Source organism: Oncorhynchus mykiss, chromosome 1 (genome assembly GCF_057628025.1).
Source record: "Oncorhynchus mykiss isolate SJ-2025 chromosome 1, ASM5762802v1, whole genome shotgun sequence".
In the NCBI taxonomy this organism is placed as follows: domain Eukaryota; kingdom Metazoa; phylum Chordata; class Actinopteri; order Salmoniformes; family Salmonidae; genus Oncorhynchus; species Oncorhynchus mykiss.
In genome coordinates this window covers 60,376,564-60,393,273 of record NC_143022.1, presented here as the reverse complement: position 1 = coordinate 60,393,273, position 16,710 = coordinate 60,376,564, and the positions used below count along the sequence as shown (strand labels likewise).

At 43.5% G+C, this 16,710-nt stretch overlaps 1 protein-coding gene and 1 long non-coding RNA gene across 3 annotated transcripts in view; one reads left to right on the top strand and one right to left on the bottom strand.

Moving 5' to 3' along the window:
* The window catches only part of cdh23 (cadherin-related 23), a 646,476-nt gene that overhangs the window by 333,872 nt on the left and 295,894 nt on the right, over positions 1-16,710 (top strand). Inside the window, exon 10 of the mRNA XM_090235114.1 lies at positions 13,202-13,314. Within this exon, the coding sequence (XP_090091240.1) occupies positions 13,202-13,314 (113 nt within the window). The remainder of the gene's footprint in view (positions 1-13,201; positions 13,315-16,710) is intronic.
* Positions 1-16,710, bottom strand: part of LOC149985594 (uncharacterized) — a 123,288-nt gene that overhangs the window by 57,973 nt on the left and 48,605 nt on the right. The window lies entirely within an intron of this gene.

Below are 16,710 nucleotides of genomic sequence, written 5' to 3'. Positions count from 1 at the left end.
CCGATTTAAAGCTACACTCGTTGGTGAATCCAGACAACATGTCAGATTTCAAAAAGGCTTTTCGGCGAAAGCATAAGAAGCTATTATCTGATGATGGCACAGCAGTAAACAAAGAGAGAAATAATAGTTCAAGCCTGCAGGAGCTACACAAAACGTAGAAATACAATATAAATCATGCCTTACCTTTGACGAGCTTCTTTTGTTGGCACTCCAAAATGTCCCATAAACATCACAAATGGTTCTTTTGTTCGATTAATTCCGTCCATATATATCCAAAATGTCCATTTATTTGGCGCGTTTGATCCAGAAAAATACAGCTTCCAATTTTCGTAACGTCACTACAAAATATTTCAAAAGTTACCTGTAAACTTTGCCAAAACATTTCAAACTACTTTTGTAATACAACTTTAGGTATTTTTAAACGTTAATAATCGATCAAATTGAAGATGGGTCTATCTGTTTTCAATACAGGACAACAACAAACTGACGGTACTTTTCTAGTCTTGCACAACTCTCAACAGTGTTACACTGTTTCAAGATGGCCGTACTACTTCATTTCACAAAGGAATAACCTCAACCATTTTACAAAGACTGGTGACATCCAGTGGGAGCGGTAGGAACTGAAAACACTGCCTGAGAAATCCAGTTCCCCAATCGAAACTCATTGAATAGACAGTGACCTCAAACATTTTTTTTTTCTGAATGGTTAGTCCTCAGGGTTTTGCCTGCTACATAAGTGCTGTTATACTCACAGGCATGATTCAAACTGTTTTAGAAACTCAGAGTGTTTTCTTTCCAAATCTACTAATAATATCCATATCTTATATTCTTGGCATGAGTAGCAGGAAGTTGAAATTGGGAACGCTATTTATCCAAAAGTGAAAATGCTTCCCCCTATCCCAAAGAGGTTTTAACCTGAAATGTGTGGAGTGGTTGAAATAAGAGTATTAACCTCTTCGATATAGGGGGCGCTCTTTTAATTTTGGGATGAAAAACGTTCCAATTTTAAACAAGATATTTTGTCACGAAAAGATGCTCGACTATGCATATAATTGACAGCTTTGGAAAGAAAACACTGACGTTTCCAAAACTGCAAAGATATTGTCTGTGAGTGCCACAGAACTGATGTTACAGAAACCCAGATAAAAATCCAATCAGGAAGTGCCGCATTTTTTGAAACCACCTCATGCCAATGACTCCTTATATGGCTGTGAAGGAGCTAGGAGTCAGCTTACGTTTTCCACGTTTTCCCCAAGGTGTCTACAGCATTGTGACGTATTTGTAGGCATATCATTGGAAGATTGACCATAAGAGACTACATCTACCAGGTGGTCGCTTGGTGTCCTCCGTTGCAATTATTGCGTAATCTCCAGCTGCAGTATTTTTCCGTTTGCTTCTGATGAGAAGCCAACTGCCACCACTGATAGATTATCGAATAGATATGTGAAAAACACCTTGAGGATTGATTCTAAACAATGTTTGCCATGTTTCTGTCGATATTATGGAGCTAATTTGGAAAAAATTAATTTCCGGTCTTTTTCTTAGCTAAACGTGATGAACAAAACGGAGCTATTTCGTCTACACAAATAATATTTTTGGAAAAAATGAACATTTGCTATATAACTAAGAGGCTCGTCATTGAAAACATCCAAAGTTCTTCAAAGGTAAATTATTTTATTTGAACGCTTTTCTTGTTTTTGTGAAAATGTTGCCTGCTGAATGCTAGGCTTAATGCTATGCTAGGCTATCAATACTCTTACACAAATGCTTATGTAGCTTTGGTTGAAAAGCATATTTTGAAAATCTGAGATGACAGTGTTGTTAACAAAAGGCTAAGCTTGTGTTTCAATATATTTATTTCATTTCATTTGCGACTTTCATGAATAGGAAACGTTGCGTTATGGTAATGAGCTTGAGGCTATGATTACGCTCCCGGATACGGGATTGCTCGTCGCTAGAGATGAATGACTCCAACCTAAGTGTATGTAAACTTCCGACTTCAAACTTATGTACATAATTGGACATTATAAAAAGCCTAATAAAACTCATAAAACAATGGCCAGTTTGGGTCGTGGTTGCAAGTTTTTTTTGTAAAAACAATAAGGCTATGTCTGGCTCGAGAATTTGTTGTGTTTATTTAACTTGGCCCATGCGCTGATTGAATTTGACATCTCTGGTCTAGCTTATCTATTTGTGTAGCTAGCTATGTATTTAGCAAGCTAAAAACACCAAGCATAACATTAGCTAGCTAGCTAGCTGCTGGGAGGATGTAATGTCATTGGAGGAGTTGGGGAGTGACTGACATTTTCCCCTCATATCTTTTTTCAGTGGTTACAGCTAGAGATGCATGTGTCATTTGGTTAGCTAGCAAGAAATGTGAATCGTATTGCTAGCTAGCTATGCTGAACTTGAATGACTGTTATCCACAGTTAGCATATCCTTAACAATTAAGCACATTCAACCGCTTTACGAATGGTGTAGCCTACCTGGCATATTAAAAGAGCAACTGCATGTAATATCCATTCGCTATTCGAGTGCAGGTGGTGGATTGTTTTGGGGCGGGGGACACTGGGCCTCACAAACCTGCTTCCAAAGGGGCAGATTCCAGAAAGCCAGGGTCCGGTGGCGGTCCGCTTGTCGTTGATACCTGGAAGTGGTCTTGAGAAGGGCCGACCGGACTCTCTTCCAGATACGACGACAGCGGCGGACAAACATCTGGGCTGAAGGTATGCCGTCCTCTTCCTCCTACTCGAGGAAGAGCGGGAGCTGATTACCAAAGAGCGGGAGACCCGTGGCAGAGCAAGGAAGGGGGTTGCGGGTGTATTCGACCCACACCAGTTGCTGGCTCCAGGTGGTGGGGTTGATGGAGACCAGGCAGCAAAGAGTCGTCTCCAGGTCTTGGTTGGCTCACTCTGACTGGCCATTGGATTTGGGTGTTGAACCCGGAGGACTTTCGGGCCGACGACCCAATGAGTGTGCAGAACACCGAAAATAACTGGGTTGAGAACTAAGGGCCCTGGTCAGAGACCAGGTCCACTGGGAGTCTGTGGATCCGGAGTACGTGCTGCACCATGAGCTGGGCCATCACTTTGGCAGAGAGTAGCTTGGGGAGAGGAATGAAGTAGGCAGTTTTGGAAAAGCGGTCCACTACTGCCAGGATGGTGGTGTTGCCATCAGACGGGGGGAGACCCGTGACGAAGTCTAGGGATATGTGAGACCAGGGATGGTGAGGGACAGGCAGAGGTTGAAGAGACCAGGCGGAGCTTGCCGAGGAGTCTTATTCTGCGCACTGATCATGCATGCGGCAACTAACGCGGAGACATCAGGAAACATGGTAGTTCACCAAAAGCGCTGTTGCACAAAGGCCAAGGTCCGACAGGAGTCTAGGTAGCAGGCAAGCTTGGAGGAGTGAGCCGGCTCCAGGACAGTGGAGTGGACCGCATCAGGAACAAACATCCGGTTATCTGGGCTCCCCTGAGGCTCGGTTGGGAATGCTGTACCTCACGAACCTGCTTCCCTATTCCCCAGCTGAGTTCCGTTGCCAGTCCGGGAAGGATATAGCGGTGTGACAGCGCACCCGGCTTGAAATTCCTGGATCCCGGTTGGTATGAGAGGGAGAAGTTGAACCAGGTGAAAAGCAAGGACCACCTAGCTTGCCTGGAATTGAGAAGCTTGGCGGTGTGGAGATATCCAGATCCAGGTTCTTGTAGTCGGCCCACAGAACGAACGAATGTTCTGCCCCCTCCAGCCATTGCCTCCACTCCTCGGGAGTGGGAAGCTCACAATTCCCTACTGTGTAGTTCCTCTCCGTGGAGTTGAGGTGATGGGAGAAGAAGGCGCAGGGATGTATCTTGAGGTCCAGGGCAGACCGCTGGGACAGGACAGCCCCCACTCCAACATCCGAAGCATCGGCCTCCACTACAAACTGGCGGGACAGGTCAGGATGAACCAAGATGTGAGCTGTGGTGAAACGGGTGTTTGAGATCCCGGAATGCTCGGTCAGCAGCTGGGGACCATGTGAACGGAACATTGGAAGAGGTGAGTGCAGACAGGGGGGAAGCCAGGGTGCTGTAACCCCGGATAAAGTGATTATAAAAGTTGGCGAATCCCAGGAAACGTAGGCTGGGGCCAATCCATCACCGCTCTCACCTTCCCAGGATCCATCTATACACTCCCTGCAGTGATGATATAACCCAGGAAGTGGATGGTGGAGTAATGGAATTCACACTTCTCTGCTTTCACAAAAAGCTGGTTCTCCAGGAGGCGTTTGAGAATCTGTGGGAAATGTTCTTGGGCAGAGCAGGAGAAGACAAGGATGTCGTCAAGATAGACGAAGACGAACTTGTTCAACATGTCGCAGGGAACATCATTAAACAAAGCCTGGAACACAGCTGAAGAATGGTCAGGCCAAATGGCATGACCAGATACTCATTGTGACCCCTATCCGTGTTGAAGACAGTCTCAACTCATCCCCTTCCCGTATCCGCACCAGGTGGTAGGCGTTCCGTAGCTCAGGCTTGGAGAACACTATAGCCCCCTGGAGCAGCTCAAAGGCCGATGAGATGAGTGGTAGTGGGTAGCGGTCCTTCACCGTGATGTTGTTGAGGATCCGGTAGTCGATGCACAGGGTTTTGTCCTTCTTCTTCTCCACAAAAAATAACTCTGTGCCGGTGGGATCTCAATAGCCTTGGTTTCTGGACCCGATAGAGAATACAGTCCTCCCCGGGGTGGAATGGTGCCTTGGAGAAGGTCAATCCCGCAGTCATAGGGTCGGTGCGGTGGAAGCGAAGTGGGCATGCAGAAAGAGCCACATAGAGAGAACAAAGGATTTCACATGGCGAACCCCTAAATCCCTAAAATGATGATTTGATACAAAATGTCCACTTGAGAGAAGGTGGGAATGGTCCGTGGACACTTAAGGGATGGTTATGACGAGTGTGTTTCATTTGGTGACCTCAGAGAGGACAGAAAACACACATAACTATATCTCTGAATATGTACATTTCTCAATTATGGGGTTTGCATCTAATTCTTGTATAAAATGAATGAGTAAAGATGAAACTATTTGTGAAATGATGTAAGGTGATGACTTCTTGCTCCTACTTGAGACGCAGGCGTCTCAAGTAGGCACCTGGAAATGCAAATGCGCTACGCTAAATGCTAAATGTACTCGTTAAAACTCAAACGTTCATTAAAATACACATGCAGGGTATTGAATTAAAGCTACACTCGTTGTGAATCTAGCCAACAAGTCAGATTTTTAAAATGCTTTTCGGCGAAATCATGAGAAGCTATTATCTGATAGCCTGCAACACCCCAAAATGCCTGAAGGCGACGTAAACAAAAGAATTAGCGTAGCCGGCGCTACACAAAAACGCAGAAATAAAATATAAAACATTCATTACCTTTGATGATATTCTTTGTTGGCACTCCTATATGTCCCATAAACATCACAAATTTGTATTTTTCCCGATTAAATCCGTCCATGAATGCCCAAAATATCCATTTGTATAGCCTGTCTGCTTCACGAAAAAAGCTCTCTTCCAACATGCAACGTCATGTTTAAAAATTATATAAGTTGCCTATATTCTTTGACAAAACACTTCAACCTACTTTTATAACCCAACTTTAGGTATTTGCAAACGTTAATAAGCGATCAAATTGATTACTGGGCGATCTGTATTCAATAGCAGCTACACAAGAAAACAGTGTCCATTTTTCAATCTTCCAAAATCGATTGAGGTAGGCTGGATGGAATCACGGATCTATTGGTAATGTCTCAAAGGATTTTTGTCAATGAAAATTACGTTTTTGGCGACATCGTGTGGAAGCTGTAGGAATTGCATCCGTCTCCATATTAAATTTGGTTTCCTTTAAATACTCCATGAAAGGGGCGCATGGATACTTTTTTCAGATTTCAGTGACCAGTTTTTCTTGCGCTTTTCGATGAAACACCTGCTCTGTTATAGTCACAGCCGAAACTTCAGAGTGTTTTCTATCCACACATACTAATCATATGCATATACTATATTCCTGGCATGAGTAGCAGGACGCTGAAATGTTGCGCAATTTTTAACAGAATGTTCGAAAAAGGAGGGGGTAGGATAAAGAGGTTAAAGCTTCAATGTGAAAACATCCGGTGAAATTGGAGGGTGCGCAATTGATATAAATAATTGTAATATTAAACATGTATGAACATACAAGTATCATATCGGTTAAAAGCTTAAATTATTGTTACTCTAACTGCATTGTCCAATTTACAATAGGCTTTACAGCGAAAGCATACCATGCGATAGTTTGAGGGCGACGCCTCACATCAACATATTTTTCAACCAGCACAGGCTTCATAAATTCGCAAATAGCGATTAAATAATCACTTCCTTTTTGAATATCTTCCTCTGTTTGCAATGCCAAGGGTCCCAGCTACAACATGCATGGTCGTTTTGTTAGATAAAATCCTTCTTTACATCCCACAAAGTCTGTGTAGTTGGCGCCATCGATTTCAGTAATCCACTCGTTCAACACGCAGACAAAGGAAGCCAAAAAGCTATCGCTAAACTTTGTTCAAACAAGTCAAACTATGTTTCTATGTAATCCTCAGGCACCCTAAAATGAAAATAAACTATAATATTTCATTTGGAAAGAAATATGTTCAATAGGAAAGTAAAATTAGCAAGTGAGCGTTTTCTTTGTCTCTCGGCCACAAACTGATTTCCAAATGTGACTCCCGGTACCAAAACTCAAAATTCTTCCTCATTTTGGCAGAAACAAGCCTGAAACCTTGAACAAAGACTGTGACATCTAGTGGAAGCCATAGGAATTGCAATCTGGGAGCTGGAATTGCATAGGACTCATAGCTTTCCATTGAAAGAGCATGGGATCTCAAAAAAATTAAATCCAGTTTGTTTTTCTTTGGACTTTTGGCTACCATATCAATTGTGTTATAGTCTCATACATTATTTTAACATTTCTACAGACTTTTTTTTACAGTGTTTTCTATCCAATGATACTAATTATATGCATATCCTGGCTTCTGGGCTTGGGTAACAGACAGTTTACTTTGGGCACGTCAGTCAGGTGGAAATTCTGAAAGAAGGACCCTAGCCCTAACTAAGTCATTGGCCAGCCCCCGTGAACACAGACATCATCTGGCGTCATGGAACAGCACTTTTCTACTGTTACGAATACAACCCCCTCCTGAGGAAATCCTCTACAGACCGAGCGTACACCGAGGCGGCACCTCGATGGACACCGAGGCGGCACATGTTGAGTTTAGACCACAAAAACCTCTGTATAAGTAATGGTTGTTGAATTCCTAACCATACCACGTGGAGCATTGGCTACGCGGCTGGAAATGGTTAAACTCTGAGACAATCGATCCTTACCGAATAAGAACAAATCATAGATAATAATTACTAGTCTGCAGCGAAAAATTATGTCAACCTGGGACGCGATGACCGTAAACTGCCAAAATATCTATTTCTATGAGAACATTTCAGAATGGTACTCTGAAGTATCCATTCTAACCACCTAAGCAGAGAGAGAGAGATGCTCTGATGAACGGACTCTCCGCAGACTGACGATTCCAACAGAGATCACGACGACACACTAGGTGTACATATAAATTTATTGCAATTATTCCCAAAAGAATGAGCGTTCATCTGCAAAGGATTAGCATTTCAATTAATATAATTAGCAACTGTGTAGTGACTCCTTTTGTCGTCTTTCCCGCCCTTTTCAGTCCACACCCACTTCCCTTTGTCCACCAAGCTGTCATATCGGCTTAGCCCACTAGGGAACCTCCCCTATCATTTCCTTGTAGCCATATCTACTGTTTGTGTGTTTATGTGTTTCTGTGATTATTTAGTTAGTTAGTAAATAAATGATTAAGACAATTGGTGTATGGATGATTCATAGTAAAGGCTGAGAAGGTGCAGATAACCAACAATTTATGACATTTGGAATGAGACTAACTTGAGTTAAAGAACAACTAATTAATAAGAATACGAATTGATCAGGAATTAAAATATCTGAAGAGTTATATTAGGAAAATTCTAACTTTGTAACCTGAAGATTTTCCTTGGAGCCCTGAATTCCTAGTTAATTACATTTACATGATTAGTTGAATCACCTAATAATACAGTGCCTTGCGAAAGTATTCGGCCCCCTTGAACTTTGCGACCTTTTGCCACATTTCAGGCTTCAAACATAAAGATATTAAACTGTATTTTTTTGTGAAGAATCAACAACAAGTGGGACACAATCATGAAGTGGAACGACATTTATTGGATATTTCAAACTTTTTTAACAAATCAAAAACTGAAAAATTGGGCGTGCAAAATTATTCAGCCCCCTTAAGTTAATACATGTAGCGCCACCTTTTGCTGTGATTACAGCTGTAAGTCGCTTGGGGTATGTCTCTATCAGTTTTGCACATCGAGAGACTGAAACATTTTCCCATTCCTCCTTGCAAAACAGCTCGAGCTCAGTGAGGTTGGATGGAGAGCATTTGTGAACAGCAGTTTTCAGTTCTTTCCACAGATTCTCGATTGGATTCAGGTCTGGACTTTGACTTGGTCATTCTAACACCTGGATATGTTTATTTTTGAACCATTCCATTGTAGATTTTGCTTTATGTTTTGGATCATTGTCTTGTTGGAAGACAAATCTCCGTCCCAGTCTCAAGTCTTTTGCAGACTCCATCAGGTTTTCTTCCAGAATGGTCCTGTATTTGGCTCCATCCATCTTCCCATCAATTTTAACCATCTTCCCTGTCCCTGCTGAAGAAAAGCAGGCCCAAACCATGATGCTGCCACCACCATGTTTGACAGTGGAAATGGTGTGTTCAGGGTGATGAGCTGTGTTGCTTTTACGCCAAACATAACGTTTTGCATTGTTGCCAAAAAGTTCAATTTTGGTTTCATCTGACCAGAGCACCTTCTTCCACATGTTTGGTGTGTCTCCCAGGTGGCTTGTGGCAAACTTTAAACAACACTTTTTATGGATATCTTTAAGAAATGGCTTTCTTCTTGCCACTCTTCCATAAAGGCCAGATTTGTGCAATATACAACTGATTGTTGTCCTATGGACAGAGTCTCCCACCTCAGCTGTAGATCTCTGCAGTTCATCCAGAGTGATCATGGGCCTCTTGGCTGCATCTCTGATCAGTCTTCTCCTTGTATGAGCTGAAAGTTTAGAGGGACGGCCAGGTCTTGGTAGATTTGCAGTGGTCTGATACTCCTTCCATTTCAATATTATCGCTTGCACAGTGCTCCTTGGGAGGTTTAAAGCTTGGGAAATCTTTTTGTTACCAAATCCGGCTATAAACTTCTTCACAACAGTATATTGGACCTGCCTGGTGTGTTTCTTGTTCTTCATGATGCTCTTTGCACTTTTAACGGACCTCTGAGACTATCACAGTGCAGGTGCATTTATATGGAGACTTGATTACACACAGGTGGATTGTATTTATCATCATTAGTCATTTAGGTCAACATTGGATCATTCAGAGATCCTCACTGAACTTCTGGAGAGAGTTTGCTGCACTGAAAGTAAAGGGGCTGAATAATTTTGCACGCCCAATTTTTCAGTTTTTGATTTGTTAAAAAAGTTTGAAATATCCAATAAATGTCGTTCCACTTCATGATTGTGTCCCACTTGTTGATTCTTCACAAAAAAATACAGTTTTATATCTTTATGTTTGAAGCCTGAAATGTGGCAAAAGGTCGCAAAGTTCAAGGGGGCCGAATACTTTCGCAAGGCACTGTAATTACAGAGAATTGATTTGATAAAATAACAGTCTTCACTTTAATGATGCCAAAGACATGACAGCGGGAATGGCGGAGAAGTCCGAGGCAAATTCCGAGCCCCCAGGCAATGAGCGTGTGCAGAACGGGCTCCAGCCTATGATGGCATCAGCAGACCAGTCAACAAGGATTGTGCCACTGTAGACAAGAGAATCCCAATACCATGGGAACCTGAAGAGACTTAATGAGCAGGAATTGGATCGTCTCGCTGTTGTTCTCTGACAGACGTAGGTTGATGGGGGTGGTATTGTGGGTGACCTGGCCTATAGAGCGCCCGTCCAGCACTCTAACGTCCATGGGAATGGTGAGGGGCTGAGTGGCAATGCCCAGCTCAGACGCCAGGGTAGCGTCCATAAAGCTCTCATCGGCCCCAGAGACGATGATTACCCGGAGAGATTCCGATTGGTTCCCAGAGAAAAATAGCATGAAAATGGGTGCGAGTAAGGGGATAGGAAAAGTTCTCCATATGGCTGATCAGAGTACTCGCTCCTACCAGTGAGCCTGGTATTTTTTGGACAGGTAGAGACGAAATACAGGCAACTCTTAGTGTGAATCCTGTTTGGTTGGAGACAGCCTAGCTCTGCCTAGTTGCATTTGCAACTAGGTGAATCGGCAGACTTCGGGGAAACTCGTGTAGCCTTGAGTTTTCTCAGCAACGGAGCCGTCAAGGACTTCCGGGATTCCTCAGAGGCAAGTTGAAATCCTTGGGCGGGCGAGTGAAATCGAATCTCATCTCCTTCCTTCGTTCCTGTAGTCGCCCATCAATCCGAATGGTCAAGGCAATTAGCGAGTCGAGATCCGTCAGAAGTTCCCGGGTTGTAAGCTCATTCTTTACTTCCCCTAAAACTCAGGAACATGTCGAACAGCGTTTCCGGGTTCCAGTCACTGTCAGCTGCCAATGTGCAGAAATCCACTACATAGTCTGCCACACTGCGGGAGACTCGCCGAAGCTGGAGTAACTTCTGGGCAGCCTCTCTCCAGGACAATGGAGCATCGATAACTTTACCTCCACCACAAACTCCTCCAGACTGAAACATACTGTTGTTCCCATACTTCCGTAGCCTAGGCGAGAGCCCTCCCGGACATTATCATGATGCGGTACACTATCTCAGAGCGGTCCGAGGGGAAGGAGGAGGGCTGCAGCTTGATGATGAGGGAACTCTGAGCGAGAAACACTGAATGGTGCCCAAATGTCCATTTAAGCGTTCAGGGGGGAGGTAAGCAGGGTTCCCAGGAAACCAGGGTTGCTGGAGAGGCAGCCTTGCTAACATCCAGGTTACTGAGGGGCTGTGAGGTTACCGTCGTGGGAGGCTGCCTAACAGACAACCCATGGAATTGGTCCAGCAATGTGTTCAACGCTCGGTCATGGCATTCGGCCATGGTCTGGAACCCTTCCACGAGGCCATGAAGCAACTCCTCGTGCCTTTCATTGGTGGCTCCTTGTGAGGAGATGGCGTTGCGGAGCTTGTCCGAATCTACTGGGTCAGTCATGGTCAGTTCGTATGATCCCGTTTTAGGGAAGACCCAGATGCAGACAATGTTGAAGTAACAAAAGTTTTTTACTAGAACAACAGGTCAAGGACAGGCAGAAGTCGGGAATACAGATCGGAGTCCAAAAAATACAGAAACGGCAGGCTGTCTCAGGGTCAGGGCAGGCAGATGTCAATAATCCAGTGTGATCTGACAAGGTACAGAACGGCAGGCAGGCTCAGGGTTAGGGCAGGCAGAATGGTCAAAAACTAGTAAAAACTAGAGACAGACAGGAAGGAGAAAAATGCTGGTAGGCTTGATGAACAAAATGAACTGGCAACAGACAAACAGAGAACACAGGTATAAATATACACTGGGGATAATGGGGAAGGTGGGAGACACATGGAGGGGGGTGGAGACAAGCACAAAGAAAGGTGAAATAGATTAGGGTGTGACACAAGTGCTTGTCAAATTGTGAATGAGAGACTGATGAAATGTGTGCAGCCTGCGCTAGAAACAGAGCATGCAACTTTTTCAAATCATTTTTTTTTTGTTGCATTGTGCCTCCTTAGAATGTATTATAAATGTAAACATATAGCCTAATGTTTGTATCACAACTAAAGTTGCATAAATAACTCTAAATTAAGCATATAGGAGGACCTGTTTCTTTGGTAAACACATATGCGTACTCCCTCAAATAGTTTGGGGAAAAATATCCTTTCTATTTTACTCAGCTATGTTCAATATAATTGTTCTTACTATTCAATAATGCCATTGGAACTATAAGCAAATCTTGCCTGCTAAATGAACTAATGTAGCCCACAGCCAAATGGCATAGCCAGATCAGGGCCTAACGTAAGGAAGACTCAAAATATGCTATTCTTATTTTCTGATGTAGGCTACATTTTATTCATAATCATAAGGTTTCTTTAGACTTGTCTAAAATAAATCATGGATTTATTGTGACGGTGTAGGCCTAAGGTACTCAGCTCTTTCCGAAGTCCGGAGCCTGCTGGTTTTATGTTCTACCTGATCATTAATTGCACACACCTGGTGTCACAGGTCTAGATCCGTCCCTTACTAGAGGGGAACAATGAAAAAATTCTGCAGATCTTGTAACGGTTCTCTTGTTGTGAAGTAGAGGCGGACCAAAAAGCAGCATGGTTGTTATTCATTGTACTTTAATAACGAAACTGTACATGAATAAACTAACAAAATAACAAACGTGCGAAAACCTAAAACAGCCCTATCTGGTGCAAAACACAGAGACAGGAACAATCACCCACAAACACACAGTGAAACCCAGGCTACCTAAGTATGATTCTCAATCAGAGACAACTAATGACACCTGCCTCTGATTGAGAACCATACTAGGCCGAAACATAGAAATACCCCAAAACATAGAAAAACAAACATAGACTGCCCACCCAACTCACGCCCTGACCATACTAAATAAATATAAAACAAAGGAAATAAAGGTCAGAACGTGACAGAACTAGCTTTGAGGTCTATAATTGAGTTTGAAATGTGTAAGCTATATTAAATGGATTTTTTTACTTTTTAATATGTAGATGTTCCAAAGGTCCGCATCAGTGGCTTGTAGGCTATGCGTAGAAGACGGAGATGCTGAATGTGTTGATGTTAATTAATAGTCAATTACCATGAGACCAGCAGTTATTTCAATGACAATCACTGGCTGACAAAATCTCATGACCGCTACAGACCTTACTCGGAGAGATGAGGATCACTGAATCTCTCTCCCTTTCCTCTCTCCCTCATCTCTTCTCTCATGTCTCTCTACTCTCTCTCTCTCTCTCTCTCTCTCTCGCTCTCTCTCTCTCTTTCTCTCCTCCCCTCTCTCAACCTCTAATACCCCCCTCTCTTCCATCCTTTCCCTCTCTCCCCCTATTCTCTCATCCCTCCAGGCAATACCAACAGTATCTTTGCTCTGGACTACATCAGTGGCTCTCTGACGGTAAATGGACAGCTGGACAGAGAGAACCCCCTCTACTCACCCGGATTCACTTTCACCGTCAAGGTCTGTCTGTTTGTGTTTAGGCCTGGGACTGATGAGAGAGAGACCTAAACTGAACATATAGCTACACCACCACTCTACATTTTCTTTAGATGTAAACCTTCCCAGTCACATACAGTACGCAAATTTTGAATTACGATATCATGTATGCTGGTACAGTATAGAATACATCATCAGTACTTAATTCAAGGCATTGGGATGTGAGGTATAATCTTCCAGGTGTGCATTTCCACACTCCGCCCTAAGGCTTATTATGACAGGGTCCTGCTGAGATCCTCATATTTAGAGAACGGTTAGACTTCCTTGGGAGCAACCTGGGAGGATAAAGGAATGGAAGATGTTCTTAATGTTGATGGAGTCCTGCCAGGCCAATGCTTTGGAGATTACTTGCTCCTTCTCTCTCCCTCTTCATCTTTGTCTTTCTGAGCCAGATGTAGATTCCGAATATCCCTTCACTGAGCCGTGAGAAGTCTCTCTCACTCTCCCGCTCTTTCTCTCTCAATTTGGTACATTCTGTCATAGTGGGAGTCTTTCCTTCTCACCCCTGGCCTCTTCATCTCCTTACTTACACTTCTATGCTTCCCCTCCTCCTCTCCTCACCAAATGGTTCCCACAGTTTGAGAGAGGGGGCATGAAATTAATTTTAGTGTGGCAACGGGAGAGGGGGAAGAGTTGGAGGGATTTTTGGTTATTCCTGTAGAAGTACCCTTTACATTGTTCCAGGTAGAAACAGCGAACAGTTTTTAACCATTTTTCTAAGAGCATTAGTATAATAATGCAAACAGGGAATTCCATCACATCTTTATTTAAAAATATACCCCTCCCACCTCAGTCGTTATTCTTGATTGAAATCAACCATTTCAGCAAACTAGGAGAAAATTCATAGACCAAAATAAAAATGTATTTTTGAAAATGTATAATATGGAGATTTTCCTTCCCTCTTCTTTGGTGTCTTTATTGATTCTGAGTACTGTAGTAATATAACTATTTTTTCAATTTTAGACCAGCTTAGATAGTGGTTGCGTCCAAAAGGGCACCCTATTCTCATTATAGTGCCTTACTTTTGACCAGGGCCCATAGGGCACAATAAGGAATAGGGTGCCATTTGGGATACAATCAGTTTTGAGTGTGTGGAGCTCAGCATTCAACACCATAGTCCGCTCCAAGCTCATCACCAAGCTCAAGACCCTGGGGCTGAACACCTCCTTCTGCAAATGGATCCTGGACATCCTGATGGGCCGCCCCCCAGGGATGAGGGTAGGCAACAACACATCCGCCAGGCTGACCCTCAACATGGCGACCCCTCAGTGGTGTGTGCTTAGTCCCCTCCTGTACTCCCTGTTCAACCATGACTGCGTGGCCACGCACGACTCCAACACCATCATCAAGTTTGCTGACTGTGATAGAACTTGTCGTAACGTGACTATCATTAATGAGATTAGTGTTATTTTATCAAATCAATGAACTATGTTTATTATTACATGATTAAATTAATATGTAACAATTAACTCATTAATAACTTCTGACACCATGGGATAACGTATTTAACAAGTTACTCTCTCCCGAATTAAACTCTTTCAATTTATATTAACATCTATAGATAGTCAATTATTATTACCTCATCAGTCTCATTCTGAACATCATTGACCTCGTAAATCTGCACGAACCCTAGCCTAAGTGATGATTCAGCGATACACAAAATAGCTTCAAAATAGCTATTCAATAACTAACTAAATAATCACACAGAAATACAAAAACACACACACTACAGATTATTGATTACTAACATAATGCAATGAAACAGTCCCTTGTGAACTAACCCGATATGATGGCTTGTTACACAATGGAAATGGTGTGGGGAAAGATAGAGCGGGAGAGACAAAGTGAGTGGAATTATTGTACATACATTGGGAAAACACGCTCACCGTAAATATGGATATTTAGCAGCTTAACAACCGCCCATTCAGATTTAGAAATGCAACGTTTATTTATGCTTAGATGTCTTTCTGTCGTCTCTCTGTTGAAACCACTTGTCCGTCTATGACGAGTAGTTCGAGGGATGTAACACTCTGGTTTGTCCACCAGAGGTCACAATGTCCTTTGTAGTTGTAGGTGTAACGGCTTTCTTTGGGTGAAGTAGAGTCGGACCAAAATGCAGCGTGGCTATTGCGATCCATGTTTATTTAACAATGATGAAACACGAACTGTACAAAAACAATAAACGTCATGTGAAAACCGAAACAGCCTAAACTGGTGCAAACTAACACAGACAGGAACAGGGACACTAAGGACAATCACCCACGAAACACTCAAAGAATATGGCTGCCTAAATATGGTTCCCAATCAGAGACAACGATAAACACCTGCCTCTGATTGAGAACCACTTCAGACAGCCATAGACTTAACTAGAACACCCCACTAAGCTACAATCCCAATACCAACACACCACATACAAAAACCCATGCCACACCCTGGCCTGACCAAATAAATGAAGATAAACACAAAATACTTCGACCAGGGCGTGACAGTAGGCTTCTTTTGTTCTGGAGTGGTCGTTAGAATGGATACGTAAGATGCACCACACTGTGGTGAGAGGGAAATGTTCATCCCCTCTTGTCTTCAGTTGAGTTTCCTAGACTACCAGTACTTAAACAGCTGTAGACTGTGAACAGTTGTCTTCATCTTTGTCACACCAGCCTTCGCTTTGGCTCCCGCTCCTGTCCAGCTCAGGCGTTCGGCGTCCCCGGCCTTCTAGCTGTTGCCGAACCTGCTGCTGGCAAATGCCCTTCACTCATCAACCCCGGACTTGTCTCATCCCACCTGGTTCCAATCCCCACTCTATAACTGTATATATACTCCCTCTGTCATTTTCTTTGTCGGTCATTGTAAATTTAGCTTTTTTTTCCGAGAGGAATCTCTCCTATTATTTCCTGAGTATTTTATTATTTAGCACTTTGGGTTTTGTCCCGCTTAATAAACTCAGTAGTTCAAAAGCTGCGGGAACAGGAAGCAGCAGGACATCCCGACCTCTCCACTATAAGGAGAAGCTCCTATTCCACAACTCGTACCTGGAGCACCTCAGGATTGCCATGGATGAGGTGCTCCGGACCGTATGCCAGCTTCAGGCTACACCACCACCTTTCCAGCTCGCCACGGTCGTTCCAGCTTCCACACCACCATCTACATCACCCAGTCTGATCAGCAACATCCACCTGCCCCTCCCGGAGTGATTTGACAGCACCCCAGCTCATTGTAGGGGGTTTCTCCTGCTTTGTGACCTCCACCTTGCCAATCATGCCGGGATGGCCTCTGAGAAGGACAAGGTGTCCTTGGTGATCTAGGTGCTGACAGGCCGGGCTCTAGAGTGGGTGCACGCCGTGTGGGAGAGGGACGGTCCAG